The following is an 18,214-nucleotide window of genomic DNA, read 5'->3' on the forward strand; positions in this document are numbered from 1 at the left end:
TTTTTGCAAAAGTTCATGGGAGCAAAAATAACTGCGCCTCACCCTGCCTTCCAAATGAATAAATGTCTCACTTCTTACTCTGGGCATGCAAAAACTTGAGCCCGTTGGTGAGGCTTGGTCAATACAGAGAGTGCAGTAGCCAGATTTCCTGCATGTTGTGACATGGAATGACAAGCAATCTCTGTAGGAGCCTGTGCTGAATTCATCTAGAAAGGAAATATCCTTTCCCACTTCTCTTACCTATATTAAATGGATTTTGTGTTAGAACAGCATGTCATCTTACTAAAGATAATTTTAGATTAAAAATTGAAAACTGTAAAGGTTTTATTTATAAAATGGATCTTTCTCTGAATGAGAATCACTAATAAGTTAATATCATCAAGCTGCAAAACTTGTTGGTGTTTATTTTAACTTGTACTATTCTGGTCTTTTTTTTAGCTTGTATTAAAAATAGATGATATATTTGAGTCTAAGAGAGGGAAGAAAAGGGTAAAGTTACACCCTTACACTGGAAAAGATGTACCTCCCTCTAAAGGTAAGAATTGTTCCAGCAGTCTATAGCTATTAGCATATGATAGGCAGATCATTACATAATTTAATGTTTGATGTGAATTATAATTTTTGGTTTACTTTCCTGTCTCTCCCACTTAAACATAAAACTTCTTTAGCCTAAGGAATTATTTCTTGTTCTTCCTCAAATCCCTTTTATTTAGTTCTGGTTGTTGTTCACTCACTAAGTCATGTCTGACTCTTTGCCAAGTAATAGCTACTGGATGAATAAGTACATAAATTTAAAAATAGTTACAGACCAATGAGAATGATTTTTCATAGACAGATTTCATCCTTATTTTGTAATCCTTTGATTTATAGTCTTTTGTCAGTGTAGACTCGTTCAGTGGAGAAATGAAAATATTAAGTATATATATACTGAAGGTATGTGGTATTCAACCTATAGTCATCTAATAAGTTCAGTAGTTTTGTCCTTAAGATGCCTAGATAAAACTTAGATTGTCTTGACTGAGAACCTTTCAACATTCATAATGAATTATTAGACTTTACAGCTAACTTACTTGTCTGGCACAGAATATGTAGAAGTTAGCAATTTTTATATATGAGATTCATAAGTGAGAAACAACAGCCAAATCATACCAGAGAATAATGTTTCATATTTTTGCAAAGACTTCCAAAGACAGAAATTTCTTAATTCCCATTAAAAATCTATTCCTCTTTCTACAATTGAACTATGTGAAATTAAACTTCCGCATTCAACAATTCAAAACTCTTTCTTCTTACTTTGTGATGATTAAAATCATCCTGTCACCATTTAAAATGTGAATTTTCATATTTTCAGAAGCAATTATCAAAACATTTTAGTCTTCTATAGAAGAAGTACTTCTAGTTATTGTTAATAATAATAGCTACTACTTAATTGAATGAAGTAATGGTTTCTTTATGTACTTTATCTGGTGTATAACATATGACCACACTGGGAGGTGTGGGACTATCCTGATTTTACAGAGTAAGAAGCTGAGCGAGAAGAGGAAGCATCTATCTGAATCAAGGAACATTGACACCACAAAGTCTTATTCTTCTTTATCACCAACAGTTACTCAGTTTTTCTCATAAGTCTTAATTTTTAGCACTTTCACTATCTCCTCTCTAGATGTTTTCATATATCCAGTAAAGATATGGTCAAATGCTCTTTATTTGTATAATTCAAAAAGAGATACAAAAAACAAAACAAAAAAAAGAGATACAGAAGATGAAAAGTAATGCTAGATATTCTGCTAGATCTTTTCAGATACATTATGATTGTCATTTCTAAATAACTGTATATAGCAAATATTATTGTTTTTATAGATAAGGAAATAAATTATAAATTGCAAATTATATGAAATATCAAGGACAAATTCTTAGAAAAGATTGTCAGTTTTCCCAGATTAACAGCAATCTGTTGATAAGTATATTCACCAGATATGCTACTCTACGTAGATTATCAGTGATCTGTTATTTGTATGCTTTATGGATTAGGAAGATTTTAGTAAAGTTGACTCTAAGAAAAGTTTTTGAAGCTTCAAATCCTTTTTTTCACTGTCTTTATTGAAAAGAACAAAAGATCAACAGCATAAACTGCCAACTTGAAACACATACACACGAAAGGGGGAGTCCCGACAAGTTTATTTTCTTTTGCATGGCTCAGAGGAAATGTGCATTTACCCAATCTCTGTGACCAACTTCTTCAGTGGACAGGAGCAATTTCTCTCATGCTTGAGGACTCTGGCTCAGTAGTCACAGTTCTCAGGTTTTTGTTTTCCTCCTTAAGCTTTTGTCTGTGTATCAACAATGCCTCGTAGAACCAGATAATTTTTTTTACCTACTCTGCCAGTACATGCTAGGTTTTACTGAATCTATTCCAGCCTAAACATTTCTTAACTCTCAATTCTCAAGTATCACAAAATGATTTACTGCCCTTCTTCAAAAGTACAATTTTGTGTGTTGAAGTCACTTATCAAAAAGGGACAACCTAGTACTTTTTTGATCCTTATAGATTCTCAATATTGGCTTATAAACCCGTTAACCTTCATTCCATGTCTTGGAATGCAGGTCATCAAAACCCAGAGGTGAATATGTTAAAGCCATATAAATGATCTTTTCTAAGGTCTTTGCCAGGTAAATTACCTTTCCTCCCTTCCCATTTTCTCCTTCTTTTCTTTTCTTTTTTTCCCAGACACCTCACAGGCTCCCAAGAGGTGCCTGGTGCCAAGGATATAGAGGGTTCAGTAGCTTGAAGTGTTTATTCTTACTTATTGATCAATAGGAAGAGCCCCACTATACTTTGTGCCATTGTAGTTAGTTTGAAGTTATAGAACCTAGATAGTACACAATATTTAGATAGCTACCTTTTCTGTAACATCTCTTGTGTACTTTTCATGCCTATCTTATGGAGAGACAGTATTTTTTTATCTTCTCTTCTCCCTTATTACAAAACTAAAATGAGCACAGCAAGAAATTGTAATAATATAGAATAAGATAAAATGGAAAGCCGGTGTTTCCAGAATTTCCTGCTGCTACTCCCAGAAAATTTTATGTACATGCAAATGTTTTTTCTCCCCACATAGCTTTATACTATGTCTTGCTTTTTTTTAAAAAAAAGTATAATTAATATATTTTGGAGCTCTTTCAGTATCAACACACAGAGATCCACATATCTACACTGCATTTCTTTGTATAAATGTAAAAGAATTTTATTTAGCTGTTTCTAACATTTTATTTAACCTGTGGATAATTAAGGTTTATAAGTAGATATAGGTTTTTTTCTCTTCAAACAATGCTGTGATGTACATTTTTTACTTATATATATTTTTGTATATTGGTTAGAATATATCTATAGAACGAGTTCTTAGCAGTAGACTTAATCAAATACTTTAAAGAATGCATAAATTAATATTTTTATAACTGCTACCGAATTGTCTCATAAATAGATTTTAACAGCTTACATTTCTATGAGCAACTTTTGAAAATGATATTCCCTCACTATCTTAGTTAATACTGTGTTTTATTAGAGATTTTTTTTACCAGTATCATGGTTGAAAAGTATATCTTACTTATTGTTTTAATTTACATTTTTTAATTATTAATTTGGACAGTTATGTTTATCAAGATTTATCGGTCTTTTTCTATAAATTGCCTATTCCTACCCTTTTATTCATCTTTTGTTGTGCTGTGTTTTTCCATATTCATTTATGACAACTATTTGAATATTAAGAAGACAGTCTGGTGTCTACAATGTATACTACAAATATTTTTCCAGGTTATTTGCCTTTTGAATTTACTAATGATTTTTTGTTAGATTAGAAATTTTACATTTTTATACAATCAGACTTACATACATTTTTCATTTATAACTCCCTAGTCCTCATTTTTCCTGATACTTAAAACTTTACCCCTTTCTTTACATATTAAAATTTCACTTTAACTTTTTAGATTTAATTTAGAAATTTTTCATTCTCTTGTTTACAATGTTTTATGTCTTGGTTTCTTTGTTGTTGTTTTATAAATTGACAATACACCTAGTATTGTACAGAATATTCCCTTCTGAAAGCAAAGCCCCTTAGCCCCAAAATGCTTAAAGTCCAATTGTGGAAAATAAGAGCAGTTCAAAGCCGTCTGAGTACTGTAAGAATTCGGAGTAAAGTTCAGTTCAGTTTGGCCTTTGAGGTGGCTTAGAAGCATCTTAAAAGAGGTAGAATGTTACTTCATAAACTCATTTGGTAATCTTTCTTAACTTCACATTTTCTTGTTAATCTAAACTCATAGTTTGTCCCATGTTGAGACTTTTGGTTAGCCAGGTTGATGCTTCTACCTGTGATTCTTTATTTGGGAATCAAAAGATAAATATGTCTACATTCTATGAATATAGAAATAGAATCTACTCTAACCAAGACTTCCTGCAGCTAGTTTGGACTGCTGTTAAATTCTAGATTTACGGGTGCGAGGGGAATTAAGGAGGAAAATGGGTGTGGGAAGAAGGTGGAAAGTAGTTTCTTCTCTGAGCCTTTTATTCTTTTTACAACTGTCCTGCCCTGATACAGCTAAGTGGTTTGGAGAAAGTTTCAGCCTCCTTATTATTCCTTGCTCTTAAGTCCCCAGGTCTGTGGAACTTTTACATTATTCTCTTCCTCATGTTTCTCCTGCTGTTGTTGGACAATACAAATGGAAACTCTTTTTTTTCAGGTGAACCCAGTGGGTACGAAAGTGATGCTGAGTATCTACCAAAGAGTGAGTGAGTCAGTGGTGCTGCTCCCTTTCGCGTGATGATCCTGGTTTTAGGTGGAGTGGCACCTACCTTTGTGATGAAGCATGTGTTTTCTACACCAAGTTTCACTTTGTCGGTGATTTCTTCATTATAAGATCCTGTTGAGATTTAGGGAACTAAACAATACACTGTCAGATGTTGTGACAGCATTAAAAATCTCCCATAGTTGAGAATGGATACATGTATATACATGTATGGCTGAGTCCCTTTGCTGTTAACTGTCATAACATTGTTAATTAGCTATCCCCAATACAAAATAAAAAGTTTAAAAATTCTCCCATGGTGGTATGAGGCAAACCTATATATTTCTTAAGATGGAATGTTCTGAGGGGAGCGGCAGAGCTGCGTGTTCAGACACATATGCAGCCATTTCCCAGCAGCCAAAACAGAGCATGTGAGTCATCCTCTGAGACAAAAATATCTGATTTTTTCATAGTCACTCAGGTGTAATTCTTTGTGTCTTAGCTACCTCTGACATTGAGATAGGCAACACTGATCTGTTTCTTTTTCATAGGCACTTATATTCTAAATTACTGTGCCATTTACTTTCAGTTAAGAGTATAAACTATTCCATGCATTTTTGGCTGTACTTGTTCAAGTACTCAAAGGCTCTGTATCCTGCATCTAGTGGATTTTCACAGCAAATTATTTCGTTTCTGTTTAACTGAGGCATGGAAAAAGTAGGAGACATGAATTATCAAAGCCAAGAACAGGGCAGTTCCAAGTCTGATATTCTGACTTTATGATTAATAATCATGTGCTCCTACCAGTAGCTTCAGTTGCTTCAGGTGTTTGATTCAGTAGCCTGATTTAAGGTGAAACTTAAATCATCATCAAGTTCAACTTGGATGTGTAAAGATGACTAACTTAGTGCTGTTGCTACTGAGAATCAGGCCCTAAAATTTTCTTGATCTGAGCTAAGCCCTTTGGAGTAAGAAGGCTTGCCTGGAGCACCTTTTTAAGTGTTCTTAATATTTTGATCCACATCATAACTTCTTTGGGGCAGAATTCATCACATCTCGAAAGAAAAGCAAAACAATTAGAGGGTGAGTCTTTCAGTCATTGGCTTAGAATGCTACTGCTGCTAAGTCGCTTCAGTCGTGTCCGACTCTGTGCGGCCCCATAGACGGCAGCCCACCAGGCTCCCCAGTCCCTGAGATTTTCCAGGCAAGAACACTGGAGTGGGTTGCCATTTCCTTCTCCAGTGCATGAAAGTGAAAAGTGAAAGTGAAGTCGCTCAGTTGTGTCCAACTCTTAGCAATCCCATGAACTGCAGCCTACCAGGCTCCTCCATCCATGGGATTTTCCAGGCAAGAGTACTGGAGTGGGGTGCCATTGCCTTCTCTGGCTTAGAATGACACATAAGCAAATCTCTGGGATGCTTAGATTATTTCTTCTGCAAGTACTGTGTCCCCCCTAGTGGAGACTATCCCAAATTATCCAGAATTTACAGCAATGAGAATAAAGGATAAATGTTATCCACTTTTGAGTGGGATTGCTCACACTGTCTAAATAGTACGCGTCTATAAATTCTTTCTTTTGAGAAACAATCTGCTAATGAATATCTCCTTATTCTTCATTTTTTCCTCTTGTGTTTAGCACCATTTATTGATATATGTCCATCATTCATAATACATGCCAAAGAGAGAAGGGAAAACAACAGTTTGTTTCATGTGAGAATAGTTTTGTTTTAATTTTATAAAAATTGCCTCTTTATCTACTTACCTTCTATAGGACTCAACTATTTTATCAGATCTTTTCCCCCACCTGTGATTTCATGGTCTCAGCAGTGGCATCTGTGGTCTGGCCAGTGCTTTTACCTGACCTTGGCCGTGTGTTCTGGTGTCATGCCGTGAAAGAGGGGCTCACACACAGCATGTGTTGGGACATGCCCGGGTATCAGTTGGGACACAGAGCATCAGTCCCACTGCAGAGCGCCCAGGGGCCTGTGAGAATCTGCGCTTGTCCTCCACGCGTGTCACAGCCCTAACAAGCTTGTCTGGGTGGTAGACGTTCATGAGTAACATTCATAATAACGACTGAGTGAAGATTAGCCCCACATGGGTCATGACCCCTGGGTGCTAGGGGGAAGATAGGGCTACAAAGGAAGACAATGCTCCCTGATCTCATCGCAGGTCGCCACAAGCGCATAGCACAACTGCAGCAGTCTTCCAAGAGGAATCCGCACTACCAGACTTTAGAGCGGGATCTGATTGAATTACAGGAGCAGCAGCTCTTTGAACTTTTTGTGGTGGTGTCTCTACAGAAGAAGCCGTCAGAAGGAAGCTACGTTCCCCAGGTCATACAACAATTCCCTAGCAAGGTAGGTGTACAGAGGCCATGAGGCATCCAGAAGTGGATGGCATTCCTGTGTCTGTGTATTTATCCCTGTCCTCCTGTTTACTGTGGTCTCCATCAGCTTTTATTAACGCTGTACTTCTTGTAGGACATGGATCTGATGATATCTTGTCATTATTCAAGTTGGGTTTTTATTTTTTGCTCTACTGCTTGCTAAGTGACCTTTAGCAAGTTCAGTTCAGTTCAGTTCAGTCGTTCAGTCGTGTCTGACTCTTTGCAACCCCATGAATCGCAGCACACCAGGCCTCCCTATCCATCACCAACTCCTGGAGTTAACTCAAACTCAAGTTACAAAGCCTCAGGTTTCCCCTTCTCAATGAGAGCGAGTGAATGAGTGAAAGTCGCTCAGTCATGTGTGACTCTGACCCCACAGATTGTAGACCACCAGGCTCCTTTGTCCATGGAATTCTCCAGGCAGGAATACTGAAGTGGGTTGCCATGCCCTCCTCCAGGGGATCTTCCTGACCCAGGGATTAAACTCAGCTCTCCTGCATTGCAGGCAGATTCTTTTTTTTTTTTTTTAAATTTGTTTATTTATTTTTTTCAGTGGGTTTTGTCATACATTGACATGAATCAGCAATAGATTTACACGTATTCTCCATCCCGATCCCCCCTCCCCCCTCCCTCTCCACCCGATTCCTCTGGGTCTTCCCAGTGCACCAGGCCAGAGCACTTGTCTCATGCATCCCACCTGGGCTGGTGACCTGTTTCACCATAGATAATATACATGCTGTTCTTTCGCAACATCCCACCCTCACCTTCTCCCACAGAGTTCAAAAGTCTGTTCTGTACTTCTGTGTCTCTTTTTCTGTTTTGCATATAGGGAGGAACCAAGATGGCGGAGGAGTAGGACGGGGAGACCACTTTCTCTCCTACAAATTCATCAAAAGAATATCTGAATGCAGAGCAAACTTCACAGAAATGCAGGCAGATTCTTTACCCTCTAAGCTACCAGGGAAGCCCCATTCTTTTTTTCTTTCTTTTTCTATTTATTTTTATTAGTTGGAGGCTAATTACTTTAGCCTCCTAAGTATGGTTTTTGCCATACATTGACATGAATCAGCCCTGGATTTACATGTATTCCCCATCCCGATCCCCCCTCCTGCCTCCCTCCCCACCCCATCCCTCTGGGTCTTCCCAGTGCACCAGCCCCGAGCACTTGTCTCATGCATCCAACCTGAGGAAGCCCCATTATTAATGAGGGGAATGATAAATGTGGCAGAATAAGGTAGCAGTTCTGAGCACGGACTGTGAGCCAACTGTCTGCAATTGCCACTTATTAACTCTGTGAGTTAGAGCAGTTAAACTGGTCTGCGTCTTGTTTTCTTCATTGGTGAAGGAGGGGTAATCATAACAGTGTCTACCCCATATGGTGAGCATTAAATTAGCTCATTATATAATAATTAATATAAGGCACTTAGAACAGTGTCTAGCATATAGTAGCACAATATAATGTTATCCCGTATTAGTGAGGATTTAATGAGATTATGTAACATGCTTAATGCAGTTTCTGGCTCATAGTAAGCATGTGATAAATGGTTACTATTATTAACAGTATTATTTCCTTTACTCTGCCTTTTCCACAAAATCATTCATTCATTTATTTCATCAGTATTTCATAAATACCTACTATTTGCCAAGATTACATGCTGAGAACACAACTAAAATAGATCTTCTTGGTCCCTGCCCTCACAGAGCTTACAAAATAGACCCTAAATGTGGCTCTGAGCTTTGTGACTGTAAAAATAAAGAACATGATCATTACATCAGGACTTACAAACTGATAGCCTCTGAGCTTATTGAGCCCACAGACATATTTTGGGGGGGTTGCTGTAATATAGTAATAAAATAATAATAAAGTTTTTGTTGTCAGTTTTTTGTTTAAAAGTCAAATTTCACATAGAAATCTGTATTTTGGCTTTTTCCTGAGAAACTAGAAAGACTGCCGGCACTCAGCCCACATTCCTAAGTGGCATGAATTGGCTGAAGCTGAGTAAGGAGCAGGACTAACTTCATGGGTATGTGACCAGTGCAGTCACAAAAGGCCTCTCTCCCCTAGAAGGGCCCTGCTCCACAGGAAACTCTCAATTTATATTTGAATTTGTGTTTTGTAAGTGAGGAGTGAGGTCTGATGAGACGGTGGGGCGTGTGCCAAGGTCTTAAAGCCTGGGTTCATGCATGGTCTTACCTGCTTCCTCCCCAAAATGGGTTCTCTAGTTGTCCTCACTCCTGCTTCTTGGTTCCCCAGGTCCTGTCAGGCTTCCCCCTTTCCAGCCTCACTCATTGCTGCCACCCTCTGCGGCATGCATGGGGAGAGTCAGGATCAGGCAAGCATTAACCCCACAGTGTCTTAAGCAACGCATGGTCTTGCTTAATGCCTTAATGCAGTGTCTTAATGCCCTGCCCTGGGCATTGCTACACCTATTCAAAGGGTGGTCTAGAGGGGCAAGCCTTTTCATCACCCCCAATCCAAGTACTGAGCATGTGCCTATGTGAAGGCTACAGCCCCTTGAGGGTCACCCAGCTGCTATGGGTTGAGTGGCAGGCTCATGGTAAGGGAGTTACCCCGGCTCAACTTCTCTACCCCTAGTTAGGACACAGGGTTTGAGTCCTGCGCCTGGCCCGAGGGGAAACCCCGCAGCTGGTGGGTCAGTTGTGCACCAGACTGTGGGCCAGGGTCCCTGAGCACCTGTGAATGTCCACACTTATCCCCAAGATCCTCGTGCCTGAGGGAGCATGCCTCTGAATACAAAATCAAAAACCCTGTTTCGTTTTAGAAATTAAAACAATTGATATTAGTTACATGAAGGCAATATGGTAATTAGACTTATCTGCTTATTTTTGTACTAATTTTTAAATGTCTTTTGACTTAACTAGATTTAGACTATTCTTTAAAGTATAATACCAAACTTGCACAAAAGGGTCTTCCATGCTTGAATTTTACAGGAAGTCGCAAACCCATAATTAGGTAGCAAAGATTACATGCTAAGGGAAATGATTATATGTGGAGTGGATTCTAAAAATACTATTTTTTCTAAGTAACAGTCATCTGACTTTTCGAAACATCTTGGATTATTGATCAGAGAGTATCTTGAGCTGACTAGGTTTTTGCTATCAATATATTATAAAATAGATTTTCATTTATTTTATATTCCATGATTCACAAAAATATTCTGACTAGTATGTGAATACTTGAACTAAGATTCTTTCTCTAGATAAGAAACTGTTTTCAATAATTTCTCTCTTACATCAGATTATAGGATCTCTTCAAGTACCCTGTCTATATAAAAACAGAATTCTTTTTACTTAGAAACTGTTCCTTAGAAATTTTCAGTGATTAACACTCTTGGCCCTCCTGTTTTATTAAACTGCACAAAACCACTCTGAGATAACTACCTTGACTTATTGGATACCTCTTTTCCTGAGAACAGGCTGAGTTTTTTATTTCTACACTCCACTTACATAGAATATTACTCACTTCCAGTGTTATTTTTTTTTTCAGGGTGATCATGGCTTTAAGCAATCCAGAGACACTGAAGAGAGGCTCAAAGTTATCCCCAAATTTTGTTTTCCTGATTCAAAGGACTGGGTGCCAACCTCAGAACTCAAGAGGTAAATAGACTACTTTATCTGATTTCTGTTTGTTGAAACTGCAAAAGTAGAATCAGAATGTTCGAGAAACAGATAAAACCAGTAGTAAAGCTATGTGTACTCTGTGGTAGGGAAGGAAGAAACAGAATTAGGACATTTCCTATGTGGGGCTCCCAAAAGAAAAGCACAGTGTCAACGGGAAAACAAGTTTGAAAGTCTCTTCAATTTGCCAATTCTGCAGGAAAAAACGTTCCACTTTATATACAATCAGAAATGCCACCAAGTGGACATAAAAGGAAACAAATACTGAACTTAAGAACTCAGAAACAAAACACGGCAGTGTCAGCATCTTGTATCTCCCTCAAATGTTAGAAAAAGCTATAGCCCAGACTGTATGTTCCCCTATCAAACTTGTACAAAAAGGAGGCTGGAGTTTGGAAGGTGTAAGTATACTGGAAAGGAATTATAAGAAATTTCTTCCCAGTATGTAGAGGAAATTACTATTTTCAATTAATAAGACATCATCATCTCATATCCTGCTTGTAAATAGATGACTGCTGCTTTCAAAACTGGAATTACTGGTCATGTATTTAGGCTGAAAAGCATGATTATGTGAACCATGTCACATGCTGATGACCTGCTGGAAGACAGCCTCCGCTCTTGCCTAAGTGGCTGTGCCCTTCCACGCCGCGTTGCCTCCAGACTAAGCTGCTGCCTCTCACAACCAGTTTAGCCTGATCGCCACTCTCATCTCTGCGCCATCAATCCTGATGCTTTTGTGCTGTCAGTTGCACTGCTGACCACATAGGCAGCTTCTTTCATATGGACCTGGCTGCTCCATGGTTGGCTTTTCCCTCTCCCCAGGAGTTATGTGTGTTCATTCTAAAATATATGGAAAATACAGAGGAGTAAATAAAAAGCAAAAATTAGAAGTCACTGGCATTCTGGTTTACTCAGAGATAATCACTGTAAGTGTTTTGAGATGTTCCCTTCCAATCTTTATTCTTAGCCATATATAAACATATGTATATAATGTTGTTCAGATTTGAATTCCTTTTGATTGTTAATGAATTTATTTCTTGGGCCTCTCTAGGTCTTCATTTTGTGAGTTATCTATGCATTTTATCTTTTGCCTATGTTTCTAATGAGGAGATGACAATTTTCCTATTAATTTTTATATATTAAGGATATAATCTTTTGTCTATCACTGTTCCATATGACCTCTCAAAACTAAGTAGAAGAATTTGGAAAGGAAGAATAGCTTATTAAAATCCTTTTTAGTTTACCTATGTGTTTGGCTAAGCTGAACATTCAACAAAAGGCAAATAGACTTGATTAATAGCTGACAAGATAAATAAGAAAGTGACAGGAGGCAGTGGCTTCAGCAGCTTATCCGATACCTGTTCTCTCACTCCAGTGCAAAACAAGATGTTCTCAAGGGCTGGACCTTTGAGAATTTGAGAGTTTTCCCTCCGGAAGAACATGACTTGCAATAAATATAATATCGATGCTTCCTCTTACATCACAAAATGGCTGCTGTTAGACACTAATTCTTAATTGCTTGTTCCAAGGAATGTTATAAGTAGTTGTTTGAATCTCAAACTATTGACTGTTTTTTCAGTGAAACCTTCTCCTTTGTCTTAACTGGTGAAGATGGGAGCCGGTGGTTTGGTTACTGTAAGAAACTGTTGGTAAGTACCAGACCTGTGCTCCAGGCAGCTTTGGTCGAGAAATAATAGAGTCAGACTAGGAACTTCAGAAGCATAATCTCTAGATGAGTCTGGGGACCACTCATTGATCTGTGTATTACAAAGAAACTATGTTAGCTTTAAATAGTAAGAGCAGGGTGGAGGTTAGCCACAGAGTGTTTCAGAATAGAAAGGGTATGGATTTGTTTTATTTGTTTGTCTGTGATAGATAGTGAAAGCACTGACATTATAGCTGAAGTCAGTCTGCTTATGTTTGAGGAGTGGAGTACACTGAGCAAGTCGAGGGAGCTCTGATTTACTTTCTTCTTGCTTAGGTGCCTTCATTAAGCTGGAATAAATCATACCATTTTTTTTTCTAGCATTTTTCCATCTTTCAGTGTTCATTGAGAATGAGACCTTTGGTTCCTACTCTATACTAAGGAGTATTAAGAGGTACTAATAGTCCAAATTAGTAAAGACTTGTGTTACTTAACTTTTGCTTTGTTGTTATTGTTGTTGTTTAGCCAGAAGGCAAAGGAAAGCGACTCCCTGAGGTATACTGCATGGTCAGTCGCCTAGGCTGCTTCAACCTTTTTTCAAAGGTGAGTGGAGAATGGGTGCTCTGAAAGGTGGTGTCCTTTCTGAGCTCTGAGTATGTCTTTGTTTCTGATGACTTCACTAGGCAGTGTTAAGTGGCATAGACTTTTAACATTCTACTTTAGAAAGGGTTTTCCATTAGTAGATTCCAACTACAGGTTTGAAGGCTTAAACTTAGATCTCTAAACCACATGATGTTGCCCTATAATTCTCATTTTGGTTTGCTAAACCTTGCTACTTAAAGCGGAACTTTGCCTGAAGTTTATCTTGTCTCATGTCTTTCCCAGACACCGAACTGCAGGATATTATTGTGTTACCTTCTTTGCCCCTTCCTTGGTGATATAAAGAGGGGCTGCTTTCTAAAATTAAAGTGATTTATTTTAATAACTTTTCTTAGAGATTTAAAGATACCTCCAAGAGAAAGGAGGCCTTTAATGAACTTTCATTAAGTGTGGCAGAAGCTTATCTGTCTTAAAATTAGTGATTGTATTATTTTCAAGTTTGTGCACCCAGTTTTTCAGTTCCTTTAATAGAATTCTTTTATGTTTTTGAACTGAGTCCTTAATTAAAAAAAAAAAAAAAGATATGTTTTGTGTATGTAGATTCTGGACGAAGTAGAGAAAAGAAGAGAAATGTCTCCAGCTTTGGTTTACCCCTTCATGCGAAGTGTCATGGAAGCTCCTTTCCCAGCTCCTGGACGCACCATCACAGTGAAGAGCTACCTCCCTGGGGCTGGAGATGGGGTAAGTTAGTTAATGTTGAGGAGACTCGCTAGCTGCCAAAAAGCAGTCCTTATGCTAGTGGACCTTACGTGATAGAAACCTTTCTCCTTTTCATAAATTGCAGAGAGTGTGTTTCAGTCGCAGAAGTACTAGAGAAACATCCAGTTCATCTGTGAGATTGTTGATCCTAGACGCAAGAACCAGAGGTTTCTGTACCATTCATAGACCAAACCACTCATAAATTGACCTGCATGAGGTCAATTTCAATATGATAAATGTTGTCCGGTGGGATGAAAGATTTCACCAGAAATCTATGGCATGAAACTAAAGTATTAAGTCTTGAGATCAGTGTAGGCTGCTTCACAAACTCTGCAGCAGCCCCTCTCTCTTGAATTTAATCTGTAAAAGAGTGACAGGGTCCATTAGTATTTTCACTAGGGATCTTTTCCCACCTCAGCTCCTCTGATTGAAATGTTTGCATTTCAGTCCATTGAACTGTGCCGGCCACTGGACTCGCGACTGGAACATGTTGATTTTGAGTGTCTCTTTAAGTGCCTCAGTGTGTGCCATCTCATTCGAGTCTGTGCCTCTCTCCTTTTGGAGCGGAGGGTAATCTTTGTCGCCAACAGCCTAAGGTGAGAAATAAGTAAGATATGTCACTTCAGACTGGGGTTTTACTTGTTCTTAGTGTTTTAGAATTTGGCCATATTAAAAAAAACGTTTAGGTAGGATCTCAATTACTTAATGCTGTAGCGACATGGATAATCCAAAAGCTATTTGCGTTCAGCTATACCAGTTTCTTTTGAGGGCTGCAATTAATTTACCTTCAAAATATGTTCTGTTGAAACTTGTTAAAAATTGGTATTGCTTCTCTGAGTATACACTAGTTTTTAGCAATATAAATTGTGGGAAACAACTGGATTGAGATTAACGATTCTCAGAAAATTAAGTTAAAAATTAAATAGGATGTTAATGAGTACCCACAGCATTGTTAACCTGCGATCACTGGCGTCGGTTTGTCGTCCTGTGTTCACACCTGACGTGCCCACCGTGTGTCACTGTTCTCTCCTCTGGCTAGCACCCTGTCAAAGTGTGGTCATGCCGTGGTTGCCACGCTGTACCCGTTCACCTGGCAGCATACCTACATCCCGGTCCTGCCAGCATCTATGATTGACATCGTGTGCTCACCTACTCCGTTCCTTATTGGAATCCTGTCTTGCTCCTTACCACAGCTCCAGGACCTACCCATTGAAGAGGTAATATGGGAGAATTAGTATCTGTGAAAAAGATTGGCGCACTGGCAAATGAAAACAAGGGATTTTTAACAGTGATGGATATGTCATTAATTAATAATAACATGTACTTATTATTGTTATGTTATCATGTTTTTTATGCTTATTAAAATGAGAAATATACTGTAGTACACATGAATCTGAAATTATATCTTATTTACAGCATTGAACCATGGGCTAATTCTTGTGTTATTCTGAAGAGTAGGTCTTTTTTTTTTTTAAAAATCATACAAAAAACTACTCTGGGTTAATTTTTAAATTCTTTCAAATATAACACACATATAGATAAGTTCCCAAAACAAAACGTACAGCTCAGTTAATTATCACAAAGTGAGTGCTAATGGTAACCAACACTGGAATAGAATAGAGACATTACAGCCATGGAAACCAAGTCCTCACCATGCCTTCTTTTTCTTGCTTTAAAAATTTTTTTTAATATAAATTTATTTATTTTAATTGGAGGCTAATTACTTTACAATATTGTAGTGGTTTTACCATACGTTGACATGAATCTGCCACGGGTGTACATGTGTTCCCCATCCTGAACCCCCCTGCCACCTCCCTCCCCATCCCATCCCTCTGGGTCATCCCAGTGCGCCAGCCCCGAGCACCCTGTCTCATGCATCGAACCTGGACTGGTGATCCGTTTCACATATGATAATATACATGTTTCAGTGCCATTCTCTCAAATCATCCCACCCTCGCCCTCTCCCGTGGAGTCTAAAAGACTGTTCTTTACATCTGTGTCTCTTTTGTTGTCTCGCATATAGGGTTATCGTTACCATCTTTCTAAACTCCATATATATGTGTTAGTATACTGTATTGGTGTTTTTCTTAAATTTTTAAAAAATTATTCTTACTTATTGTTTGGCCACACTGTGCAGCATGTGGAATCTTAGTTCCCTGACCAGGGATCAAACCTCTGCCCCTGCATTGGGAGCTCAGCATCTTAACCCCTGGACTGCCAGGGAAGTCCCCCATCATGCTTTCCTCTAATCACTGTTCTCTTCCCCACTCCTTGCAAAAGGTAACTATTATCTTGATTTTTTTGATGCTCATTTTCTTGTTTTTCTTTATACCTTAACATCCTAGGCATGTATCCCTAGACAATATATCAGTTTTGCTTGGTTTTAAGCTTGATATAAATGGATTCATGCAGCAATATTTTTCTTTTCTTTTTTTTCTTAGTCTGGCTTCTTTCAAGCAACATTATATCTTTAAGATTCACCCATGTTGATGAGTTTATCAGTAGTTTGATCATTCTGATTGTGTATAGTAATCCGTTGTGTGAATGTACTGCAATGTTCTCATCCATTCTATAGTTGATGGACATTTTAGTTGTTTCTAGTTTGGGGTTATTATTAATAATGCTGCTATAAATATTCTTGTTCATGACCCTTGATACATATGTGCATGCAGTTTTATGGGCAAATATTTGGAAATGGAATTGCTGGGTCATAGAGCAAACATATCTTCAACTTTAGTAAGTAAAGTCAGGCTTTTCCAAAGTAGTTGTGCCAAGTTAAACTTCCTCCAGCAGTGGATGAGAGTTCCTGTTGCTCCATATCCTTGACAGCCCTTGTTGTGATCACTTCATATCATTTACCTTATCAGATAGTTGTATTTTATTTTGATTTTATTAGTATTCCTTGATTATGGTTGAGGGTGAGCATCTTTCTATACATTTATTAGCCATTTGAGTGTCATCTTTTGTAAAATTCATAGGCTATCCTTCTACTGAATTATTTACTTTCACTGATTTGTAAGAGGCCTTTTCATACTCTGAATGTGAACTCCTTTGTGGTTTGCCTTTTTGTTCTCCAAAAAGATTTTTTTTAAATATGGAAATGTTCTTAATTTTAATGTGGCCAGAATTGTCAATCTTTTTTTTTTTCCTATGGTTAGTGTTTTTGTGTGTGTGTGTGAACTCCTTAAGTTTTTCTTAATATTAGCTTCATGGAAATAACCTCCTCTGTTAGCTCCTGGAAGCTTTATTATTATGCCTTTGATTTTTGGCTCTTAAGCCTCGGGATTGATTTTTTATTTTATTTTTTTGTATATAATAGGAGGTAGGGGGAATTTCCTGGCAGTCCGTGGTTAGGACTCAGCACTTTCACTGCTGAGGATGTCGGTTCAGTCCCTGGTTGGGGAACTAAGATCTCGCAAGCTGTGCATGTGACCAAATTAAAAAAAAAAGAAAGGAGGTAGGGATCGTTTCATTTTTTTAATGTGGATAGCCTACTATCCCAGTACCACTTATTGAAAAAACTCTTCTTCTCTATTACACTGATGGGTTATCCTCCCCCCTCCAATTTTATTGAGAAATGATTTACATATAACACTGTATTAGTTTCAGTGTACAACATAATGATATGATACCTGCATTTATTTGAGGGCTTCCTTGGTGACACTAGTGATAAAGAACCCACCTACCAATGCAGCAGGCATAAGAGACGGGTTTGATCCCTGGGTCGGGCTGATCCCTTGGAGGAGGAAGTGGCAACCCACTCCAGTATTCTTGCCTGGAGAATCCCATGGACAGAGGAGTCTGGCAGGCTACAGTCCGTAGGGTCACGAATAGTCAAACATGACTGAAATGACTTAGTACACATGCATATATTTCAAAATGATTACCACAGTAAGTTTAGTTAATATCCATCACCTAACATAGTTAGAAAAAATTTTTTCTTGTGATAACAACTTTTAAGATGGTCTCTTAGCAAGGTTCAAATATACAATATAGTATTGTTAACTGTAGTCACCATGCTGTACATTACATATCTAGCACTTACTTACCTTGTAACTGGAAATTCGTGCCTTTTGATTCCCTACACCCATTTTATCTGTCTTCCGACCCATCTCTGGCAACCACCAATCTGTTCTCTGTATCTGTGAATTCGGTTGTTTTAGATTCCACATGTAAGTGAGATCATATGGGATTTGTCTTTCTCTGCTTGACTTATTTCACTTAGTATCCACATTGTTACCACTGGCAGGATTTCCTTCTTTTTATACCTGAATAATATTCCATTGTATATATGTACCACATCTTTATCTAGTCATCTGTTAACGGACAGTTAGGTTGTTTCATTGTTATGGCTGTTGTGAATAATGGTGCAGTGAACATGGGGGTGCAGCTATTCTTCAAAA

At 38.0% G+C, this 18,214-nt stretch overlaps 1 protein-coding gene across 3 annotated transcripts in view; it reads left to right on the forward strand.

Annotated features, from left to right (window-relative positions):
* The window catches only part of DENND2C (DENN domain containing 2C), an 88,221-nt gene that overhangs the window by 57,062 nt on the left and 12,945 nt on the right, over positions 1-18,214 (forward strand). For all 3 annotated transcript variants that reach the window (XM_043877253.1, XM_043877254.1, XM_043877252.1), the window contains exons 6-14: positions 439-535; positions 4,735-4,779; positions 6,952-7,139; positions 10,677-10,786; positions 12,387-12,456; positions 12,978-13,055; positions 13,653-13,793; positions 14,259-14,407; positions 14,851-15,028. In XM_043877253.1, coding sequence (XP_043733188.1) covers positions 439-535; positions 4,735-4,779; positions 6,952-7,139; positions 10,677-10,786; positions 12,387-12,456; positions 12,978-13,055; positions 13,653-13,793; positions 14,259-14,407; positions 14,851-15,028 — 1,056 coding nt within the window. The remainder of the gene's footprint in view (positions 1-438; positions 536-4,734; positions 4,780-6,951; positions 7,140-10,676; positions 10,787-12,386; positions 12,457-12,977; positions 13,056-13,652; positions 13,794-14,258; positions 14,408-14,850; positions 15,029-18,214) is intronic.

The sequence above is a fragment of the Cervus elaphus genome, chromosome 20, assembly GCF_910594005.1.
Source record: "Cervus elaphus chromosome 20, mCerEla1.1, whole genome shotgun sequence".
Lineage (NCBI taxonomy): Eukaryota > Metazoa > Chordata > Mammalia > Artiodactyla > Cervidae > Cervus > Cervus elaphus.